Genomic DNA, 24,049 nt, shown 5'->3' on the forward strand with positions numbered 1-24,049 from the left:
AATCATATCCACTACCATAATCTTTCTCATGACATTTCCGTAGAGCAAACACGCCGGCGCGATCATGACGTTTACGATGCGATCTTTCTCACGAACGTTGTACGCTCGATCTTGCGGTAGACCGAGCCACAATGCGCAATTAACAAGAATGATCAGCGATTCTAAACCCAAAGACATAAGCTTTGCAAGATATTACTCGAGTGAAATCTAAGCAGAAGTAGATAATAACTAGTTCGATGTTTTTTAACTAAGTAGAAATCGTTATAACGAAATCGATCTTGTATCGTACGGGATACTTCGCATACGTCGATCAAAATAAATATATAAAACATTCCCTACTATGCGGACGTATGTTTCTCATTTCTTAATTATGCAATTAGAATTAATAGTGGCGAGAGAAAGTCTTTGGAAGCATTGGCGAGAAATTTGAACCGAGTTCGAGGAAAAGCCGATCGTTCACCCTCGAGCTTCAGGGAGACGTGTCTCCAATTTTGAAGAAGAAAAAGAAAAAGAAGAAGAGGAGGAGAAGGAGGAGAAGAAGGAAGAAAAAAAATAGAGAGACTCCGAAACGTCTTGTTCGAGTGCGAGGCATCGTGATATATTTACGCGAACGGGGAGACTCCGGTAGAAAGGATGGCATCGGTCCAGCAACCACGTTACTGAAATAGATTTCGGCGCTGGTAATGCAACGGGTCCTCGTAGGCAATGAATAGCGGCAAGAAGATCAGTAGCGCGTCGGCCAGTTCCCGAGGAAAAACCGGAGGTACCCGACTCCGCGAGCTACACATGAACGTGAGTGTGGAACTCTTTGATTCTTCAGTTAGTGAGTTCTCTCGATATATCGATCGATCGATCGATCATTTGCTTCGTCAATTATTTATTGTGTCTACTTCGATGTGATTATCGCGTAAAAAAATCTATGCGTATCGTCGTCGTGTTTCCAAGAAAGTTCATGTAAATATACGCGAGAATAGAGCGACTCTGCTCTATTTTCGTACAGTGCATCGTGCCGAAGGAAAAAGAGAGAGAGAGAGAGAGAGAGAGATTCAACGCCAAGCTGCCTGGCCTCCGCTCGCATTTTTCACGATGATACGTGAGGGAAAAAAGAAAGAAAAAAGATAAATAGGCTAGCAGTTGATAGGTCCGTCGTGCGTGTTTTTAACGTCGAAATTTCATTTTCATCGGGAATGGCTCGAGATTGACGGAATTCGTATGTCTATCTAGAATTTGGAAGATCTCCAATTTGCTCGGGCTTTAGCGATTTCATCGAGGAACAATTCTCGTCAACGATTTCTTCTTCTTCTTCTTCTTCTTCTTCTTCTTCTTCTTCCTTCCCTTCGTTGCTAATCGGTACGATGAGTCAGAACACAACAATGTGTGTTCCATGCTGCACAGTTTTACAAGTATTAGACAAGAGAATGACGTTCGAGTTATGTCGAACGATTAGACGAGTAAAAATATTATAGAAGAGTAATAAAAAGCTAAGATTTTCTAGAACATTGTATCTATGCCGTTTGGCCCGGGAAAATTTGTTTGGCCGTCCAAAACAGTACTGCGGGGAACAAAAGAGATAGCCACGTAGAAAGGGAAGAGAAGGAGTAAACGCGTTCTAAAGATACCATCTAATTCGAGAATCTAATTCACATTTATCTTACAGCCTTTAAGACTAACGTGATCGCAGAACGAAAATGTCGGAATATCATGGTTATTTATTTACTTGGAATATTTCTACTGGACTATCGACGCCCATTCATATAACACGTGTCCCAGAATATGTCGAGGAATGTTGTGTTGCGAGATGACGACATTTCGCTTTATTTTTGGACGCGGAACAGAGATTTTTCGTCAATGCCCCCGTAAATAAAAACGATCAAAGGATACCCAGATTTATTCTATTTGCGAAGAATAAAAGAAGCTTCTTTTACAAGGATTAATTCATTATACGTTTTCTTCTTCTAACGACTTTGCAGAATCCGGGAGCTGAAAAATGGCGGCCCATGGCCATTTCGAATCCATCTACTCGATTGCGTATGGCACGGACCATGCCTCACTGGGTATTGGTACGTTCTAATGTACTTTTACATAACCGATTATTAATATCAAAATAAAGAAGTTTACGATCTGACAATGATTTGACATTGACAAGTAACGTTGGACAATAGCTTTGAAAGAAAATTTGTCGAATTAAGAATAAAACAAAAATGTTGTATAAAAGGCGCAACAGCAGAAGGATGCAGAGGAGCGGAAGGAACGAATACCAACCCCACCGAAGGTACCACCACCGTCGCTCTCCGGAGACTGTGGTGACCCAGACTACGAGATCATCGAATTCCCGATCCGAGGAACACCCCAGAAAACGACACCAATGTCGACCGACCTACCATCCATTACCAAACACAGCAAATGTGCCCTTTGCGGCACCGAGAACGTCTTTGCACGATGCGACACCTGCAAAGAGAATTATTGCGAAGCGTGTGACGACATGAATCATAAACATCCCAAGAGAAAAGCTCACGTTAGACGGAGGATCGTGACTGAAACTGCAGCAAAGAACAGACCACCTTTGCCACCAAAAGGTGAAAATCTAGCTGGTCCACCTCCTGTACCACCACCGAGAAGAAATCGCAAGAGCTCTCAGGTAGGCTGCATCCTATCCTAATTCCTGATATCCTATTACAAGAACATCTCCTAAAACACGATAACTTTTCTTTCGTTGGTTATGTACCCTATTTCTCTCTCTCTCTCTCTCTCTCTCTCTTACTCGCTCACTCACTCACTCACTCACTCACTCACTCACTCACTCACTCACTTTTTCTCTCTTCGATATTCCCTTTCCGGATCTGCAGATACCTTAATTATAACGACGGATCTTAATACATAATATTTATACTCGTATTATTTAACGAACGTTCACGTTGATGATTCATTGTCACTACAAACGTCACACCGAGGCAACGAAGATTGTTTACCCTTCAATATTTTATTACCGTTGAATTGTTTTACAGATTTTATTGTAACACCCTCGTATTGTTTTCTAATACACCATGTTACCGAAAAAAACGTCTGCCGTATTCACTGAACCCGTTCTCTCTCTCTCTCTCTCTCTCTCTCTCTCTCTCTTTCTCTATCACAATTTCCGTTTGAAGGTAACGGCGTGGAAAAGACCTCCGGCAAAGTCATCATAGTTAATAATCAAAAAACAACGGAGATATTCTTGCTTCGTTGAAACAGTGAATATGGCAGGTTAGGGTTAGAACGGTAACACGATCATTTTTCATATACCATTCGTAATCTTTTCCGTACCGTTACTGGTACCTTCCCATTCCTGATCTTCCTGCAGGACGAGATTACACGCAGAAACATAGGATTTATACGTACCTACCTACCTACCTACGTTTGAATTCTTTACAGCATCTACCATCGGCTTGTATCGCTTAAAAAAAAAAAAAAGAAAGAAAAAAGAATTCACTTACAGCGTATGTAGCATACAAACAGTCACGTTTAGGAGTCGGCATTTCGTTTCGTAAATCCTTCTATGCGTATCCACGAAGCCAATTTATGTATTCGACAAAATATACCTATGTAAAAACCGAACGGTATTCCGAATGTCAAAATGTGATATCTAAATCCAACGTGTAAGCTAAAGTTTCGCGCTTAGGCCAAACTCACGCAGAATCAAGGAGGTACGAATCGATCATTGATCGAGAAACCGGGAAGTACGAAGCGTGATGTTTCCAACGCTAGTGGATCATCGTCGACGACTAGGGAGACAAATTTTCAAGGATCGAAGATCAACACCACGATCGAAGGATCGGGATCGAGTACCGACAAGATGTCTACCTTACAGGTATGCTTTTACTCTATTCATCGATATCTTTTTGGTTTCGACATTGGAGAACTCGTAATCGTAGAACTTGAGAGTAATTCTGATGTTTCAGGAAAGATACAGGAGATATCAGGAAGCAATGAGAGCCCAAGATGCAAATCGACGAAGACGTACACCATCCGATGCTTCGTCGAGAGAAACCGCAAGTCCCAGGCCAGTTAGCATAGGGAGTTCTAAAGCGACGCCGCCTTTACCACCTCCACCACCTCCCAGATCTATAATACAATCGACCAGCGTGTGCGATCTCTCGGCACCGCACATGTGGAATCTCGGAATGCATCAGGTAGGTAATCCGTAGGATAGAGAATATACGTAAAATAACGGATTTTATAATCAAAAGAAACTTGTCGACGCTTGCTTGTGTTCAGGCTCAATCGATGGCACAGTTAGGTCCCGGTGGAATGCCAATGATGTGGTACTCGCCGAACAATCCCTGGGACGCGTCGATGAGTGCTTCGACCTTGAGTTTAAATCATCCACCTTTATGGGCATACCCCATGGGATATCATCCGTCTCAAATGTTACCACCGCATTATCCGGGAACTCTGTCGAGACCGCACAGTCCAGCGAGGAGTTTAAAGTCGAGCAGAAGGTCCAGGGCACCCTCGCCATCTCCAAGTATAAAATCAAGAAAGTCTATCGTCTCGAGATCGAGATCGAGAATATCCCCTGGATCGCCTTCGGACGCTAGCTCCGAAGATTCCGAGGAATCTGACTTCGACGATAGACTTTCTCGAGGATCGAGAAGTATCAGACGAGGTAGCGTTCCAAGAAGTATCAGACAGAGAAGTTATCAAGATAACGATGGTTCTAGGACTTTACTGTCTCGACCTCGTCGAGAGTAAGTAGTCTATACGTTTGCTTCGTATTCTAACGATCGTACATTCCCAAGAGTATCGTTATTCATGAGTTCGATTTTCTAGGAGACTAACGTCGGAGGATAGGATGACCAGCACGGAGGAACAATGGTCTGAAAATCAATCAACCAGACGGTACTCGATGTCCTCGAGAGGTTACGAGGACTCTCGAAGGAACACGATCGATTCTCGTCTTCGGAACATCGAAAATGGAACTTACCATGATCAGCGACGCGAACGACGACGACGTAAAAGTACCGACGAGGAACTGTCCGATCGAAAATCTAATCCAACAGCTAGAACAAGGATCACCAGTTCCTCCGACGATCATTTCGAACGAACGGAGAAACGTTCGACGTTATACGACGACGAAATCCTTTCGTCGAAGAGACACTCTTTGAGAAACGAAGACGATCCGAGGAGATCCATCTCGCAGAGAGCTTCGAGAATGACTTTGGCAGAGTCGCAAAGACAAGCTCTGGATTCTCGTGATTCGACCTTGAAAAGAGAAACGGAAAACGAGTCGGAACGTCTTTCGTCGCGTTCTATACGAAACGCCACGACGGACGTCGAAGAACTGCGAAAAAGGGAACAGCGTATTCAGGACCAAAATAATATCTCGTCCAAGAGAATATCGTCCTTTAAGAGAGAGGACTCGTTGGATCAGGCTGAACGAGCTTCGGTACAGCGCAGCTCTAGAAGGTCTTCCATCGAAACGGATACGAATCAAAACTTTAAAAGATTGTCTTCGCGCGAAATGTCGCGAACGAAGGAGGACGACGAAAGGATCCTAGCGAGGAATAAGAAAGAATCGAGCGTAGATCGGGACTCTCAAATATCTCGAACTAACGAATCCATTCAAATCAAAGAGAAGAAAACGAACGTGGAAGACAGCAATGAGTCGGTCAAAGGATCGAAAGAAACAGTAAACGCGTTAAAGAAAAATTCTCCTACGAATAAAAAAGGTACGATCGAATTACCAGCTGACGAGTGGTCCTGCGAGCATTGCACTTTCATAAACAAAATCACCGAACGCGTTTGCGTAATCTGCTGCAAAACCAGAAGCAGTGCCCTACCTTCGAACGAGACGGATGATGCCGATACCAACATAGAAGATATTCAAACAATCGATAACGATAACAAACAAGTGTCGGGTTCTACCGAGGATCCTAATCCCGATTTGGAGAAGAAAACAAATCTTTTGAAAATCTCGAATAGCGAAGAAAGTGGTGACAGTGGATCGACAAAGAACAAAGGTAGAACCGGACGAAAAATCAGCTTTTCTTTTGGTACCAAGTTACCCAAATGATGAACAAATTTTACACGTTACCCTCTTTTCGTAACCGACTCGTTCTTTCTCGTACGTTTCCGTTAGTTTCCGTTCGTTCGTTTTCATAAACACACCAGCCCCCATTTTTTTCTTTCGATTCGCGAGATTTCAAGATGTTTCTAAATATTTTTTTACCGTTCTTCTAATAGACCATCGATCATTGTTCCTCTTCTCTATATGTGTATCCTTGAATGAATAATAAAGAAGCATGCAAACTGTTTCTCACGTCTTTCGTGGAAGTCAAATGCGTAAGCGTATTTGAAATTTCACCATGTGATTTATCTATGAAATTCATTATTATTCATTCAAGTTACAATCTTTTCAAGAACGAATACGCATTTGACTTGTGGATATACCTTTACTCCAAACAAGAAAAAAATATATTAAAAGAAATATAATAAAATGAGAATAGAAAAATAGAATAAATCAATTGAGAAAAGAAAAGTAAACCTTACAATTTGTCGAATCGATTGATTGATCACACACGATTGTATAATCTTACGTCAATGTTATTCATATCGACAACACTTACAATAAACAAGTAATTAAAAAAGAAAGACGACGAAGAAAATAAAAACGATAAGATAAGACGATAATATTTTGTCGTTTTTCTCATCGGAAATGCACTTGTTCGGTTTCAGGTATAAGCCTAGCAGAAAGTTCGACAGATATGCATGACGTTAAATTAGCCGAATCATCGACTACGTCCGAGAGAAAAGACGAAGGAACTTTGACATCCTCGACACTAACATTATCCTTATCAAAAGGAACTAACCCTGAAGATATCGATGAACTCGTAAAACGACCTGCGTTATCTAAATCCAATGAGAGGATCGAAGAAACTCGTAAAGTTTCAACCGGAACGTCTCCGCCACCGCAAAGTATTTCCACCCAAGTAAGCCACAAGTTCGAGAAATAAACACTTAACATATGTTTATCGACGATAATGTGGTATAATATTTAATCGAAAAGAAAATAAAAAAAAATAAAAAAAAAAAAACGAGAAAAAATTGACGAGAACGTTTATTCGATGGGAAAGAAATAAATGTTTCAGACATACGATTTTCTTCCACGAGGAGGTAGTGGTTCCCTTCGTAGATCGATGTCAACTTCCAAAGGATTTTTGTCTTACGAGGATAGCGAGACAGAGGTAGGAGGAGATAAGAGCCATATCAACTTTCATCCGTCCCGATCTGGAATTTATAATGACTTATATGATTGAATAAATTTAATATACATGCGTATAAAATTGTTCCTTTCCTACGAGAGTTTGTTACAATGGACGGATGAAAGTTAATAAACGCAAAGTCAGGTTGTTTATTAACGATTACAACGTTGTCGAAAAAAAACTCATCTCATCTCATCTCATTCTCATTATTCGTCTTAATAAAAAACGATACGGAGCATATGTTCCAGGAACCAAATAGATTTACGAACAGTCCCGATCTGTATCCACGAACGATACAAGAACAATATCTGCGGCAAGCGATTTCAAGTCAGAGCAGAGATCGAACTCGAAGAAATTCCATCGACTCCGCTCATCTCTATTATCGCTCTAGGGTAATCAAGCTACTTGCTTTATAGTAATTGACGCGATGGATTTTTTTCTTTGTGCAAAGTAATCATAGTTTTCTTAACCCAACAGTTCTAACAACTTTGTGTCCTCGGTGTGAACGTAGGTAGGCAGGATGACGATTTAATTATTTCTTTTTTTTCATTATTTTTCTAATATATATCTACATATACATACATACATACATACACATATATATATATATATATATATATATATATATATATATATATTACACACTCACAGGCTTTAGTTTTAATCAGGAGCATCATGTGTTAAGCTTGATCGCTTTTCTTGCGACTGAATAAAGCAAACGTATCTCTCATTGATTTTTGATATTTGTATTGCATAGGAACCTAGCCAGCCTAGATTCATCGAAGCAGGTCCTAGTACCTCGACTCAAGGTGTATCTACGTTGACTCGTCAAGGATTAGAAATCGTCGAGCTCTTGCGAGAAGCAGAGAGACAAGGATATTCGACTGACGACGTTCAGGTGGCTTTAGCACAGGGTGCGTCCAATCCAATAGAATGGTTAAAGACACAATGGCCTCGTTCGATCGAGGCTGTTCAAATCTTGGTAAGCACCCAAGGGAAAGAACAGAGAGAAAATAATATCGGTGTCCTTTCTGTAAACGAAGCGAAGGATGCTTTAAGGTCGGTCAAAGGTGACGTTTGGAATGCTGTCACCATTGCTACCCAACGTAGACAGCACAAGGTAATATATTTTTATACATAGGTATGCATATATATATAGAATTATGATAAACAATAGAATCATTTTTTAATAATCTTCCATGACATTTTCTTTTCTTCCTAGACCGCAGAAATTCTAACAAAAGGCAATTTTACAATGGCTGATGTTGTTAAAGCTCTCGATAACAACGATGGCATCGTCGATGCCGCTTTACTCGAGCTACAGAAAAATCAACTGAAGCCGTTTTTAATGAGGATCTGGGGTCCTCCGGTCGGGGTTGAAAATGATGGTGCTGCACCACAAGGAGGTCAGTCAATTTATTCTTACGTATAAGTAGGACATACGTATATCGAACTATAAATGCATAAGTAAATTATACAAATAATTATTAAGAAATATATAAATATTTAATAAAACATGACAGAGTAAGAACAATAAGAAAACATAATGCAACAAAATTTATCTACGTAAATAGATGCGGCTGGTATAGTTGGTGGTGCAACAAGGATTCTCGAACAGATTACCACTGTATCGGATACGGAGGCGAAGAAGCAGGTAATGTCACCAATTATTGACAATTTCGTCGCATTGCAGACCGACTTTAGAAAACAGCTGGCGGCACTAAGACAAATGACTTATAATTGGGAATACGAGAAAGACCCTCTAAACGACACTCGAGGTAATAATTCGGTTGATTTACTCGGCAGCTCGAACGGCGAAGATCCAACGATCGACGAAACCCTATTGCCAAGATCGATAGAAAATATTCATTCGAATCAGACGGTCGATGTAGAGATTGAACAAACGAACAAAGTAGAAAATACTATGGACGATAAGAATAATCGATTAGAGAGTAGTATAACTGAATCAATAGAAAACAAACAAAAAATTGACGATACGAATATTATAGAAAATAATGCAGGATTAACGATAGAGGAACAATTGGAGATCAATGAAAAGGATCGATCGATTGACGAAAATAGGACAAAAGAAGTAATTAGCATCGATGAATCGTCGAAAAAAATAGAAACTCGTGATAAAGACGATCGAAATAATAATTCCAAAGATATTGCGACAGTAAATTCGTACGATGCAATTGTTACGAATGAGAAACATTTCAATTCTGAGACTGTTACGGTAACGGAGAAATCCGATGATGAAGATGTTACGAAAGGGAATAAAGAAATAACGAATGAGAATGAAGTATCGATGGGTGAAGATGAAATAACGCAGAAGGAGGATAGAAGGCTCTTTCGTAACGAGACTTTGCCAGAGGATAAAAAAAATAGTTCTCAAGAGACCTCCCTTCAACAAGATACAAATATAGTCGAGCAACCGGATCTGAAAATGCATAATGACACTACGGATAGAACGATAACAAGAAAAGTAAACGAGCGAAACAAGTCTCAGGTAGAAAATTTATTTAGGAACGAAGGTTCTTCCATAAACGAGCTTGGTTTAGAAGTAAACGCTGTACCCCAGTCTAAGACGATGGAGTTGCTAATGTCTGCTGTTAGATCCTTGCCGGAACAAATGATAGGACCTTTCGTAACGGCTATGAAAATGTTATCGCCTAAATTAACGACGATCGATACCGATACCGATGTAAATGAAAACGATATCGATGAAAATTATTCCAACCCTGCCTCCACTCCTCGTCTTGTTCATTCCGAGTCAATGATCGGAGAAAAGGAGGTAGAAAATAATAATGTAAATGATCGACCGATCGATATATCTGCATTAGATAAAAACGAAGTTAAGGATACAATCTCTGAATCTATCGATGAAAATAAAGAAAGTACTACGATCGATAGGGCTCAAGAAGAAACAGAAATCGAACAACCATCTAGGGTCGTGCCTGATAAAGGACATGAAAATAAAAATATATCGAAGCCGGATAACGTCAATGTGAAATTCGAACCGAAGGATTTGACGGATCAACAGAAGGACTTCCGAGCGGTAGGTACGGATCGAACTGAAGCTAATACTGCGCTAACTAACATAGGACAGAATACTACAACAGATAAAACTGCAATCCCTTCGGACGTATCATTAACAAATGCACGTCATTACGAGCTACCATTGAATCATGATTTTCAATCACGAACGATAATCGATACATACGTGGACATGCATTCTAAAATCGTTGAGATAGATAATGAAAACATGAATACGGAATTGATAGATCTACAAGATAATTTTCCAGTGATGGAGAAAACGCATGTAGAAAGTAATAATGATTATAATGATAATGAAAATGATAACAATGATAAGACAGATAGAGATCCGATGAAACTGGATAAGGAACTATCGAATGTAACTTCACGTATAATTAATGAACATTCCAATGATCAATCGCATCTAATTAATACATCAATGATCGATGAATCCATAAACATAAAATCATTTTCAAAGGAAGCGAATAACTCTTCCAATGATTTCGCATTACCCCATAACCCCATGATTGACTTAACGTTTGATAACAAACAGAATGATGCAGAATCATCATCGACTAATGACGAATCAATGGATAGTCTAGATCCATTTGTTCGTAACGACACTCGTTCTAACGAAATTAGTAATCTGATCGAACTTAAAGATGATTTAATCCTCGACGTACCGATATTGACACCAATGAAAATATCCAATGACAATCAACGATTAAATCTAATCGACATTTTCGAATTTGATAAAAAAGATTTGCAGAGTAATATTTTAAAAGATTCGGTCGATTCTAATTCGCTTAATCGATCGAAATCTAACGCGGCTTCTTTAAATTTCAATCCTAAATTCGTCGAAGAATCCTCCGAATTTTCGTCGCGATTAAAATCAAAAGATCTCGATTCGAATAATAACGCATCAGAAAATTTATCCAATTTGTCGTCTTTAAATCAAATCAAATCAAATGCATCTAATCTTTCGGATATCGAACAAATAAAAACGATAGAGAAGATCGATGATAAATCGCGCGAATCGAAAGAGGAAAATGTTGAATTTATTAGCGAAGTTATTTTATCGCCGTTATTAAAAGACATACAGACGGTTCGCGAAACGATCGACGATCAAAAACTTTCTTACGAAGTATCATCGTTTCTTGAAAACTTGAACTTTATCGAATCGTCTCCTCGGATTTTTCTAGAATCGAATATTAATGACATCTCGGCTGGTATTATCGAAATAAACATATCCGAATCTCCGATTATAGCTGTAAACGATTGCGCTCCGGTCAAAGAAGTAGAAAAAATTGATTCTGTATTGGAAACCAAAAAAAAAATTGTTGATAAGATTAACGAGAAACCGATTGACGATTTAAATGTTAACATTTCCAAGAAGATTAAATCTAGCGACGTTGATAAAATCGAAACGAATTTAATTGAACCAATTCGTACAATGAAACTAACGAGAGGAGATATTATTAAAGAACGATCTAAATCGCCGGTAAAAAAAGTAAGTAGAAGGAAATCGCCAGTTAAGATCATAAAGAGAGCTAATACGCTTCTACCTAAGAAGGTCTCGACAAAAATTAACGTCCTTCCGAGAACTACCGCTCTCGTGAAAGCGAGAAACGCAGCTGTTGAAATAATGAAGAAACCGATCGCTTTGAAAAGTATTACACAGATCGAAGACACGCGATCGAAAGGATCTATCGAACAAATTGAAGACGTTCGTGTTAAAAAATCGGAGAATACAATAAAACCGATAAAAACTACGATCGATAACGAAAAGAGATCTGCGAGCTCTATGGATCAAAGATCGATCGAATCGACTTTTGAACGATCGAAAAAAACGACGGATATTAAGAACGAAAAAGTAGAATCTGAAAGAGATCAGAGTGTCGATAAAAACAAATCTAAAATCAAATTCATTTCGAAAATTCCTGTTTTAACTGCGCGATGCAAAACGTCTTCTAAAATCGTACAAGCTACAGCATCGAAGGATAAACCGGTAAAAATAAATAAAATAATATTGGGATCTGTGCCAACGAGATTACCTGTTGCGAGACAAACCATTTTAAAGACAAATCTGAAAGCTACGAAGATACCGAATATTTCAGAAAACGTAAAAGAAAAAGAAATCGTCGTTAAAAAAGAAAAAGAATCGATTACGATCGATCGAACGGCGGATAAGGTCGATGACAAAAAAGTTGACAATGATAACGATGGATTTAATTGTCGAACGGAGAAAGAAAAATTAGAAAGCAACTTAGAAACTTTAGAAATCAAAACTGAAGTAGAACGATCTAATAACAGTGATGACGACGAATCAAGTTCGGAGCACGATGACGAAGAAGATGAACAAGATGAAGAAGAAGAAGAAGAAGAAGAAGAAGAGGAAGAAGAAAAAGAGGTTTCAGACGTCGAAGAATCAAGTTCGGTTTTCGATAGTTCCTCGGAATCAGAAAATTTTACCGTGCTAATGAGAGAAGTTCCTAAGTCTAGCTCGGATAAAAGTAACTCTGTCGAGAGTCTGCTTACCGTTGAAGATCAAATAGAAAAGACGTTGCAGGCTATAAGAGCCGAATTGTCAAATTACGAGTCTGACGAATTAGAGGAGAACGAAGATTTGAAACCCGACGAGAGAGATGTAAAAGACGATACAGAAAATGAAGATTCGTCGTCTCTGAGCGATGAAATATTTGAAGAAGCAATATGTGGTGGGGAAGAGTCCATTGACATTAGTATCACCAAGATGGACAAAATAGAAATTATTCAAAATGATCTTGAAATAAAAACTCTGGAAGATTCGTCGATCGTATCGAATCTTGAAGAAACGATGGTAGAAAAACAAATATCAAAAGATTCTAATAATAAAATATCGAAAAATAAAATGAAAAATAACTCTGTGAACGACGATGTTAATAAACATAGTAGAGTCAATGAACAGAGTAAAGTCAATGAAATATTTAAGAAAAATACGAGTAAGATCGCAAAATTAGAAAAAAAAAATTTACATGATGGTAATACGAAAGATGTAAAAATGATACAAAGCGTTAGAGTGTTACGAGAGGTCGAGACAAATGATAAAAACAAGAGAAAAAAAGATAAGGAAGATCCACGAGTTACGCAGAATAAACGATTTTCTTTAGTAGCCAGTTGTATTCGTCGATTCGAGGGTGAAGATAAAACAGAAAGGAAACGTAATGAAGTTGAAAATGTCAACGCTACGAGAAGAGAGGGATCTCCCAAAACGGAAAGGGAGGTCAGTAAAATGAAAACAAAAAAAAATATCCTGACTACTTCATTATCCTACGATGCTGATAGCCCAATGTCTACAAACATGCTCGAGCTAATTAAAATTAAACGGAGAGTGGCCTGATTTAGTTTCCCCTATCTCTTTTGATTATGATAACTTAGTAATAGTAATCTCTCTTTCTCTCTCTCTCTCTCTCTCTCTCTCTCTCTCTCTCTCTCTCTATCCTCTATCTTTTAGGGTAGAGTTTATCAAGGGTAAGTATTTTTCCTTGTAACAAATAACTAACACTTTACATATTGTAAGAATAAAGGTATTGCGTTAGATAAACATTATTCATCAAATATATACTAAGCATTACACGCATCTGACAAAAACATCCTCACATACGACATTAAATGTATTCGTTCATGCTTTCAAATTAGATTCCACTTTATTCTCTGAATCATAATAAACAAATTAAGGAGCTCGTTTCTAGACGTTGGTGCCAAACATCTATATTTTGCATGATAAAATATTAATAATCTTCCGCTATTTACTTACATTTTCTATTACTTATTATCATTCCATCGTATCACGTAACTCCGCAAACATGTTCATTGAACAATTATTTCTAAAAATTTATTTAATTACTAATTTTAGATGGATCGATGTCTAAAAAAAAAAAAAGAAAAAAAAATCGATTGTGAGCAATTATATATTCTAAATTTGATTTCGCATCACGAGCTTTTATGTTCGTTCACAGAGAACGGCACGTAGATTGTTAGCGGAGGGACGTGCATCGAATTACGAGGAGGCCGAAGTAGCTGCCAGTTTATTAGCTCTCAAATTCGGAGATGCAGAAGCTATTCATGCCGCTAAGGAATGTGGTAGTGTCGAGTCGGCTCTTGCATTTTTACAACAAGAATGCGAACTTTGTACCGGACGTTATGCGATGAGTCAGGTCGGTACATCGACGATAATTCGCGATTTATATTCTGAAAATAATTACAAAGAAAAAAAATATATATATATTTTTTAGATGATATCAATGTTGAAATGTACACATCGCTGTTGTAACGAGTGTGCCAAAAATTATTTCACCATTCAGATAAGCGATAGAAATATCATAGACGCTGTATGTCCGTTTTGCAAAGAGCCTAATCTGAGGGATGCGAACGAAGACGACGTTCTAGAATATTTTAGTAATCTAGACATTCAATTAAAATCACTTTTGGATTCTCCTATTCACGAACTCTTTCAAAGAAAACTAAGAGATCGGACTCTTATGCAAGATCCTAATTTTAAATGGTGCATTCAGGTGATACTCGACGTAATTCTCTATTTTAAAAAGATATATACAATGGTATGAATATTTAATCAACTTAAAATATCGTTTACTAGTGCTCGAGTGGTTTCTACGCGGACCCGGAACACAAGAGACTGATCTGTCCTGACTGCAGATCTATAACGTGTGCCTTTTGTCGAAAGCCTGTATGTAAACACGACGAATGTAAACATATAATAGTGATAAGAACTAACGTAACGACTGAACTCATTCACAGTGGGAGAAACAACACGAAGGTATAACTTGCGAACAATTCGCAGCTTGGAAAGATGAAAACGATCCAGACAATCAAGCGGCTGGTTTAGCGAAACATTTGGCCGACAATGGTATTGATTGTCCCAAGTGTAAATTCCGATATTCTTTATCTCGAGGAGGTACAATTAACAAAGAAAATATATTCGAAGAAATAATCCAAAAATCCTTTCGAATACAACTGTAAAGTATATAATAACATTTTTACAGGTTGCATGCATTTTACCTGCAGTCAATGCAAATTTGAATTTTGTTGTGGTTGTGGTAAAGCCTTTCTTATGGGCGCTAAATGCTCGATTAGTCCGTATTGCGCAAAATTAGGCCTTCACGCTCATCATCCGCGCAATTGTCTCTTTTATCTTCGCGACAAGGAACCCGCGCAATTACAACAATTACTCAAAGAGAACGACATCGAGTACGATACGGAAGGGCCAATAGGTGAAAGGAAATGTAAAGTTCAATTGCAAAAGGAAACCCCAGCGGGTGTTGTCGATGCGATTTGCAATTCGGACGTCGTCGAGGGACAAGCTGGTTTATGCAGGTTGAAAATTTGTTTGATGTTAATTCTAACGATCGATTTAACGTCCTAATGCTAACGGAATCATTAAGTAATATTTTATAAGTTAATCGTAAAGAAAAGGTAAGTTCAAGCGACAAAGAAGATACTCGAAAGATAACAATCTTTTCGCTTTTTACGAATTTGATATCCTAATCCTAGAGTTAAAAAGATCCTAAAGACGATCCTTTAATTACTTAATAGTCTATCCTAAAATGCTAACACGTTCTCCCAATATTCAGGATTCATTACGTCGAGTATCTTGTTCGAAAGATACGTTCTACGCAGTTGGAACCTCTTCCGCTATTGAATATAGATGATCTCGAGACTTGCGTTAAACGAAGCGGCTTAAAACTACCTCCAAATTGGTACGGGCGTGACCCAGAACACTACAGGAAAGATCTGACGGAGGTAAAAACGAAAGCTGTACAAGATACGACTAACATCTGGGTACTTTTCCCCGCAGGCAGCACTACATTGAATACTTGGCGGGCCTGGTACTCAAAAGCAAGCTGGACCCTGTGGCTATCTTTGACTTGAACGACGCCAAGCAAGAGTTGCGCCGACGGGGAAAAGTTCCCCCTGCGAAGGACCAGGAAATGTCCGAGCGGGATTATCTCCAGGCGTGTATTCAGGTGACTAACAATTCCTATCCTTTCCTTTCATTTTAATCCTTCCATCAAAACAACCTATTACAAAGAAAATAAATAATACAAGTTAGTACACTAAACAAAGAAATTAACTTTCACTCGTTAAGGTGGGCTTACCTTTTAAATTAATTAATTACTCGTATTGTACAGATATCGAATATTTTATTTACATTAATCTTTCATATTAAATTTGTCCATATCAAATGGATATATTACTATTTTACAGATTGTACAAAAGGAAATTCCACTGGAATAATAGGAAATAAACACGTGAGAAACCTTCAAGATTCTATAAAAAATCCAAGTTCCACGTATTTTAATGTGGTACTTATTTATTTTATCAGTACCCATCGTATGTAGGAAGTAATGCAAAGCTCAATAAACTACTATATAGGCATAAGCCATCGTTTAGTACAATAGGACGATATACATTTTAATTTTCGTTTTATACAAGTTCTTTTAAAAAATTTGTTAAACTCTTTCTATTAAGTGGTGTCATACTTTGATTTACAATATCTTTCATTTTACTTATATTTAATTTCTTTATCTTTGATGTATTTAAATTCTTAGTTTTAGATTGACTCGTGTTACTCGTTGAAGGAATTTTCTTATTTTCATTCGACTGTAATTCTGGAACTAAGTTTCCAGAAATATTTAATCCAACTGTTTTGTCTTTCCCTTTTTTCCTCTTTTTTTTCTGTAGAATTTTAGATTTCTCTAACGTATTGTCAGAGGTTTCAATTTTCTTCTTTGGTTTATTCATTTGTATTTCTGTTCGATGTAAACAAACAGAGCATCTTATGGAGAGTTTATTCATTTCCTTCTTTTTACATTTTTTTATTAATTTAGCTCGAACTTTAGACACTTTGTACCCTTCGGTATTCGTTTTAATCATCTTATCAACAGAATGGGAAATCTTCCTACCAGGTAATACTCGTACTTGATGATTTATATTGGTCCAAAGTGATCCACAATGAGAACACATCATTGAAGGTCCAAAACATTTTTTTGGTAATTCGATCCCTTTAGCTACGTTTCTACAACGTTCTCTAAAATTGAGTTAATTTGATTCTAATTTAAATTTCTAATTTAATTATAAAGAAAAAATATACTTGTACTTACATATAAAAGTTTTGTAACCTATTCGCTTCTGGACATTGCAACTTTGACAAATATTGAGTTACATTCCACAAGTGTTCGATCTTTTCCATGATCTCGTTATCATGAATTGAATTAAAGTCGTAATATTTATCGAATTAAATAACCCTAATTATTGAAAGATGCGAAAATTTGGCGTATAACGCACGACTGAACGTAGCTCGTAGTACTTACAGGAGATTATAACCTCAAACACGTTCACAGCAGTGCGGCCAACAGCGATATGATCTAATACTCCGTAGAAATATGATTACGAAAGAATCCGTCAGATGGCGATTCAATCTCAGCCGCGAAATTTTGAAGGGTTACAAAACAGCAAAAAGTTTTACTTTCTTATTATATGTGTTAATTTTATAATGAAAATTATAATAATAACGATTTTTAAACTATAAACAAATACATGTATCAAATTCATGTATATCATAAATCATTATATAAACTGTAAAAATGTAATAGAAACTTTTTTGCTTATTTTAACTTACATAGAAAGTATACAATGGAGTAAAACGTGATTTCTCGTTTATTAATTGATTCTTAATAGCAATGTAAATTTTTCTTTAAATTTTACTATTTAATATTATGCACTGATAAAGTAATTTATATTTTTCAACGTTAATGGACGAAACGTTTTACTTCAATCTTATGGATTCTGCTGAAATCTGCTTGTATAGAAATTTATAAATGTATAAATGTAATATATGAACACATCTCGTGTGATCACTGCCAATTCATATTATGACCATTCATCGTAAATCAAATAAAAAATTATAACTTCAAAATATCTTGTACCGCTAAAGTGATCTTATGCGCGCTAATGCCATAGTTATCCACTAAGACATTAGGAGGACCAGATCTTGGTACTTCAGGTACAGCAAGTTTTTTAACGATAATATTTCGTTCCAAAGAAACGGCAGAAGCTACCGCTTCTCCTAGACCACCTTCGACATAATGATCTTCGACAGTTACGATTTTACCGCCAATCTCTTTAGCATTCTTTAGAATTGTTTGCGCATCAATAGGTTTAATAGTAAACGGATCGATTACACGAATATTTATGCCTGCCTTTGCTAACTCGTCAGCTGCTTTAAGTGCTTCGTGCAGAGTTATTCCAGCACCTACAACAAGAACTTGATCTTTTGCAGTAGATCTCAATACTTTAGCTTTCCCGGGAGCAAATGTTTCATCGTTTTTATATAAAACCGGTGTAGCTGGACGCGAGGTACGAATAAAACAAATGCCTTTCGTATTAGCAGCCAATTCTATGGCACGTTCGGTAGAAACTGCATCGCACGGATAAAATACCGTTGATCCAGGTATCGTGCGGAACATAGCGATATCCTCCAAACCCATTTGTGATGGTCCATCTTCACCGATGGACACACCACAATGTGAGCCAACAAAATTTACGTTCGTTTGAGAAATTGCACCCATACGAATCTACACCATTAAAATAAATAACGTTAACAGATTACGTAGACTTGATATTTGTCAAGATAATAATAATGATAATAATAATTATAATTATAATTATAATGATGATGATGATGATGATGATCACGAGGATAATATATCATTTTTACCTGATCAAAGGCACGTGTAAAGAATGTAGCAAATGCAGAGACAAAAGCAACAGCTCGATCCCTGCAAGCAGTACCGATGGCAACACCGACAATATTCTGTTCAGCTATGAAACCTTCGATAAACCTAGTTGGATCGACAGTCTTTATTTTCTCAGCAAAAGTAGAATTCTTAGTGTCGCCATCCAAAGCTATCACGCGTGAATTATTCTTCGCTAACTAATGAAAAAAAGAAAATAAACTTTAGAACGTGTAATTAACCTCTGATATAAATAGACAAATATAAATAGGCAAATATAAATAGACAGACCTTAGCAAGAGCAGTGCCATAAGCTAATCTAGTAGCTACTTGTTCTCCGAGTTTATAACTTGGAGGCGAGGCCAATTTAATGTTATTAATGTCTATTACAGGAGCATCATCAACTAATGGTTTTTGAGGATGCAATCCTAAAGGACCAGAATTTTTTAAAAGTCCGGTCAAATGCTACAAAAAGTGAATATTTAATTAATATCTTATTAATTTTAATAATAATTATTAATTAATATATAAACGATTATCAACAAATACATCGATTATAACATTCATGATATTGTACCTGAATTACTTCATTTGCTTTATTTCCAAGAGGCTTTCCATGCCAATTCTCTAAATCTTCTATAGTGGGAAAATTTTTACCCTTAAATGTTTTTGCCAAAATAGCAGTCGGACGCCCCTTCGTGTTTTGTGCTTCATGGAATGCCTACCAGAATAAATGAACAAATCCAAATATTAAAATTGTAAATTATGAATTCTAGGCATGTACACACGCATATTCATAAATTAATATATACCTTAGCAAGTTCTTCAACATCATGACCATCAACAACTAATGCATTAAAACCAAAAGCCTCAAGCCTTTTACGATAAACTTCCATATTATGTTGAAGAGAAGTAGGTTCACTTTGTCCCAAACGATTAATGTCAAATATAGCACACAAATTATCTAGTTTATAATAAGATGAAAAATGCAATGCTTCCCAGATAGAACCTTCTGCTGCTTCTCCATCTCCAATTAGACAGTATACTCTAAAGAAAAATAAAATTGATAATTTTCGTTCAAGTACTGCTTAAGTACTGCTTAAAAAAGAATTTTTTTTTATTTGCATACCGGTAACTAGCCTTATCAAAATTCTTTCCCACATAGGCCATGCCTGCTGCTACTGAAAGACCTTGACCTAATGAACCTGTTCCTACATCTACGAAATTAAGCCTTGGAGTAGGATGACCTTCTAAATCACTATCAAACTTTCTTAAGTTCAATAACTCGCTGACTGGAAAAAGACCAGCTTCTGCCCAAGCTATTAGACAAATAAAATATGTTTTATTTCTTTCATTTTATTATATCACATTTAGCATTATATTCTTTATATCCTATATAATATTTTACCTGCATAAAGAATAGGCGCTGCATGGCCTTTGCTAAGTATAAATCTATCACTACTTGGATCACGTGGTGCTGATACTTTGTAACGCATTGTATGGAAGAAGAGAACGGACATAATTTCTGCCATTGAAGAACATGATGTAGGATGTCTATAATAATAGTATTAAATATTAGTTGCTTAATTATTCTCTTCTCAAAAAATGAAAAAAAAAATTAATTACATATATAAAAAGAAAGAAAGTATAGATAAGAAATACTTAGAAGCATTAAAACTATCCTAAATCCTAATATCAAGATCATATTTGTATTTATAATCACAAGTTCTTATCAGGGTCAAAGTGCTCGGTATATCAATGGCGTGATGTATCAGGTCGAATAAAGGACATTAATTATAAGGACAAAAATTCATATTAGTGTATTTAACTAATAGTAATAATTAACGAAATCGAAAAAATAATGTATTCGACCGTTCGTAACCTTAACGTTATAAGCGCACAAATGTGAGGTTACGTATAACTTTGGACAAAACAAATGAAGAAAGAAGCACATATATTACAAATATATCAATGTTATATGATTATTACATGTGTAATTAAATTAAAGCTTTTAGTTTTTTTCTTATATAGTAATTATCGTGTTTAATACACGCATGTGAAAAGCGTGTATATACATATAACAAAATATCGTCTGTACATGCTAATCAATTATTGTTTAAACAAGCATTACGTATAAGAAATATAATCGTTAAACAAATAAAAACATTCTAAGAACCATACATCTAGTAAAAGGCAAATTCAAGTACATGATGAAGAGAGATACATATATATAGAGAGAGAGAGAGAGAGAGTGAAAGGAAAAGAAAGACAATTACCGTTTTTCTTTCAAAACAAATAATAATTCCAAGTAAACATAATTTACTATGAAGCATTACGAAATTAAGGAAAATAAAAAAATTAAATATTTATCAGTATTTCTTAAGAAAATGGCGTCTTGTTAAATCATTGTAAAAGGCGCGCGCAAAAAAGAGGAGAAAAAACGTCGACGTGAATGTGCGTAATAAGAATTGAAAAACCAATATTTTTGTAAAAAAAAAAAAGAAAAAAATAAGGAATATAATAATTATAATGAAAAACAAACCCGCTTTTTGATGACTCGGTCGCTTTTATAGACTGCAAACGAAGTTTATTTGCTAAGTCCTGTAACTTAGTTACCTCCGTGGAAGATACCATCTTGAATGTGAAACGTTAAAATTTTAACGTACGTATTCTACGAGAAGTACTCAATAACTAAGGCCGGTAACAGATTCTACATGAGTTACATACTTGCGATTTGTAAATTTCCCCTACTACTTAACTGCCACTGATATACACTTACATGAAACCATCGTAGAACATCCGGTTATCAAACGTACCATTACAATTCGCAGTGTACCTTCTATACATATATCGATTATTTTTCATTATTTTTTCTTCGTGATTTATCATAATCATACATACTCACGCACGCAACAAGTTATCAATAGTTTTTACCAATTGATTCAATACTACAGAAATCATGCTCAGTCATCATTTGGATTTATTGGAATTTAATTTAAATTTTAAATTACATTGTAACGAGTATCAGATATTGTTAATAAAAATAGCGCAGATTTTTATTTGATCGAACAAATATTCAATTTATTCGTTAGATATTCAATAGTTCTCGTCGTACAAAATTTGTGTAGTTAGCATTTTAAAAAAATATTATTTTCCCGCAAAAAGTATCCTACGAGATTTTTATTTCTAACCTATTTGCGACGAGTCAAGAATACATCGTAATTCCTTCGTTACGTTGTTCTTTTTGTTTTACTGTAATTCCAATTAGGAAACAAAAAAATAAAAAACAAAATAAATAAATAAAAATTACGAAGCTGATTCAATGATTCACATTTCCCGTCGAGTAGATTGAAAATGTGAAATTCCATTGCTTACGTTGTTGCGTATTTCAAATTACTTTCTGTATTTCAAATAACTTCGATCTTCAATTTTTCTCTTTTTCATTGTAACTTTCTCAACAATCTTTTATTTACAGAACTATATCCACGTGTTATATTTATATATTCCCATCGTGTAACAAGTACCCCACACAACGTACGTTGCATTATATATATATATATATATATATATATATATATATTACATAATATATAGGCATCTGTACACGTGGAAGTGCAATTTCATTGTTACAAAGCGTTCTTTTATCGAAAAGCATAAACTTTGAAAAAAATCTCTTCTCTTTATAACAAACTTAAAAACTTCATTGATTGGAAACGTTAATTACAATAGTAATTACTGTTCGTTAAATGACTCGTGATGTCATTGTTAAAGCTAATAGTAAAAATATACGTAATCCGAAGGTTTCTTAACTCAACATTGAAAGGATTTAAGAGTACGCATAAAAAGCGTTACATACGTTCGAATATGACGTAATATCTCGATATTCGAGAAAAATACATAAGTACGATGAAGGCTTAAAAAGGCTACTTTGACCTCAGTAGTCACGCGTCGTTACAACTATTAAAATAAATAGTCCAAAAAATGTCTATAATCGAATAAAAAATTAAATATGTCTATACGAACGAAAGATTCATCAAGAAAAAAAAATTGTCTATCGTAAAATAGATTTCAATAATGTGATAAAAATAAAAGAGTAGGGGAAAAAGAGAAGGTAAGATAATGATAATGCCGGTAGTACGCGAATGTTGTTTTCTTCGTAACAAGAGGAAAGAAGGACGAAGAGATTTCATATTCAAAGAAAATAAAACCATTCGTAATCCCTTAACTAATATTAGAATTCATTTCAATCGGACGATATCTGTGAATGTAGCAGTAAATTCGCTTATCACGCATATCATCGTATGATTTTAAAGATGGACGCGCAAACAAAGTCTCTCTCTCTCTCTCTCTCTCTTAGTCTTATATTCCAGCGCGGTGTACTTTATCATTCCTGACGTCCGTCACTTTTAATTTCAATTTCAATTCTTGTAACGACCGAAGGTCGTTTTAATGCTGTTATACGTTACAAGAGACGTAATTTATTATAACGTTTTACGATGACTTTGTATCTTTTGGGCGCGAATTTATAAAATTTCAAGTACAACGTGAATCATCGGTGATAATATAAAAGGTTAATATAATCGGTAACATATTATTGCTGTGTACGATAATTCTACGTTAGGATCGTACTAACGCATTAACGAATATAAAAAGTCTTACCCAGACTTGCAGGCTTGTGTGGCCTCGATCGAATGAATCCTCAATTTATTAGCAATGTCTTTTAGTTCTTGAATGGTTTTTGATTCTGGTTTGTGATAGCTCGCCATTTTTTCAAGAAATCTTTTTATTATTCGATATAAGAAATTTGACTTATTTCGTAATTAGTGGAAAAGAACAAGATTGGTTAGAACTCGAGCGTGCAACAAGTAGAGACCGCGCGAGCACGAGGAGATAGTAAAACCAAGAACAGAGAAAAGAACCTAAACTTCCAACTCAAATCGAGTCGATTCATCGAACTTTCGTTTTGCATTTTATACGCCA

At 36.2% G+C, this 24,049-nt stretch overlaps 3 protein-coding genes across 13 annotated transcripts in view; 1 reads left to right on the forward strand and 2 right to left on the reverse strand.

Annotated features, from left to right (window-relative positions):
* LOC127063808 (E3 ubiquitin-protein ligase lubel) overlaps nt 1–16,600 on the forward strand; it is a 75,261-nt gene extending 58,661 nt beyond the window's left edge. Inside the window, exons 1-22 of one of the 10 annotated variants that reach the window (XM_050994033.1) lie at nt 422–792; nt 1,971–2,060; nt 2,216–2,638; nt 3,659–3,847; nt 3,939–4,169; nt 4,255–4,727; nt 4,810–5,999; nt 6,715–6,968; nt 7,128–7,223; nt 7,490–7,633; nt 7,999–8,361; nt 8,464–8,647; nt 8,816–10,303; nt 11,480–13,539; nt 14,276–14,473; nt 14,552–14,830; nt 14,914–15,003; nt 15,075–15,231; nt 15,320–15,650; nt 15,908–16,033; nt 16,132–16,300; nt 16,542–16,600. In XM_050994033.1, coding sequence (XP_050849990.1) covers nt 706–792; nt 1,971–2,060; nt 2,216–2,638; nt 3,659–3,847; nt 3,939–4,169; nt 4,255–4,727; nt 4,810–5,999; nt 6,715–6,968; nt 7,128–7,223; nt 7,490–7,633; nt 7,999–8,361; nt 8,464–8,647; nt 8,816–10,303; nt 11,480–13,539; nt 14,276–14,473; nt 14,552–14,830; nt 14,914–15,003; nt 15,075–15,231; nt 15,320–15,650; nt 15,908–16,033; nt 16,132–16,300; nt 16,542–16,571 — 8,652 coding nt within the window. In that variant the 5' untranslated portion in view covers nt 422–705 and the 3' untranslated portion in view covers nt 16,572–16,600. Of the gene's footprint in view, nt 1–388; nt 793–824; nt 1,094–1,382; nt 1,857–1,970; nt 2,061–2,215; nt 2,639–3,658; nt 3,848–3,938; nt 4,170–4,254; nt 4,728–4,809; nt 6,000–6,714; nt 6,969–7,127; nt 7,224–7,489; nt 7,634–7,998; nt 8,362–8,463; nt 8,648–8,815; nt 13,540–14,275; nt 14,474–14,551; nt 14,831–14,913; nt 15,004–15,074; nt 15,232–15,319; nt 15,651–15,907; nt 16,077–16,131; nt 16,301–16,541 lie in introns of those variants that run through there. The other 9 variants (XM_050994034.1, XM_050994025.1, XM_050994035.1 and 6 more) reach the window with 9 other exon arrangements.
* LOC127063824 (uncharacterized) lies at nt 16,458–17,586 on the reverse strand. The gene is made up of 2 exons (XM_050994063.1): nt 17,438–17,586; nt 16,458–17,364 (listed from the first exon to the last, which is right to left on the reverse strand). Exons 1-2 carry the CDS (start codon nt 17,524–17,526, stop codon nt 16,761–16,763), a joined length of 693 nt encoding a protein of 230 aa, XP_050850020.1. The 5' UTR covers nt 17,527–17,586; the 3' UTR covers nt 16,458–16,760.
* Nucleotides 17,587–17,975: 389 nt separating this feature from the next.
* Nucleotides 17,976–23,962, reverse strand: LOC127063816 (transketolase-like protein 2). 2 transcript variants are annotated; one of them, XM_050994051.1, is made up of 8 exons: nt 23,729–23,962; nt 20,478–20,623; nt 20,199–20,388; nt 19,882–20,116; nt 19,647–19,790; nt 19,361–19,534; nt 19,054–19,269; nt 17,976–18,910 (listed from the first exon to the last, which is right to left on the reverse strand). In XM_050994051.1, the coding sequence occupies exons 1-8, from the start codon at nt 23,833–23,835 to the stop codon at nt 18,239–18,241; spliced, it is 1,884 nt and encodes a 627-aa protein (XP_050850008.1). In that variant the 5' UTR covers nt 23,836–23,962; the 3' UTR covers nt 17,976–18,238. The 2 variants fall into 2 exon arrangements, with proteins under 2 accessions (XP_050850008.1, XP_050850009.1); XM_050994052.1 differs by lacking the exon at nt 23,729–23,962 and adding an exon at nt 21,612–21,782.
* Between the last annotated feature and the right edge of the window lie 87 nt (nt 23,963–24,049).

Source organism: Vespula vulgaris, chromosome 5, assembly GCF_905475345.1.
Source record: "Vespula vulgaris chromosome 5, iyVesVulg1.1, whole genome shotgun sequence".
NCBI classification, from domain to species: Eukaryota; Metazoa; Arthropoda; class Insecta; order Hymenoptera; family Vespidae; genus Vespula; species Vespula vulgaris.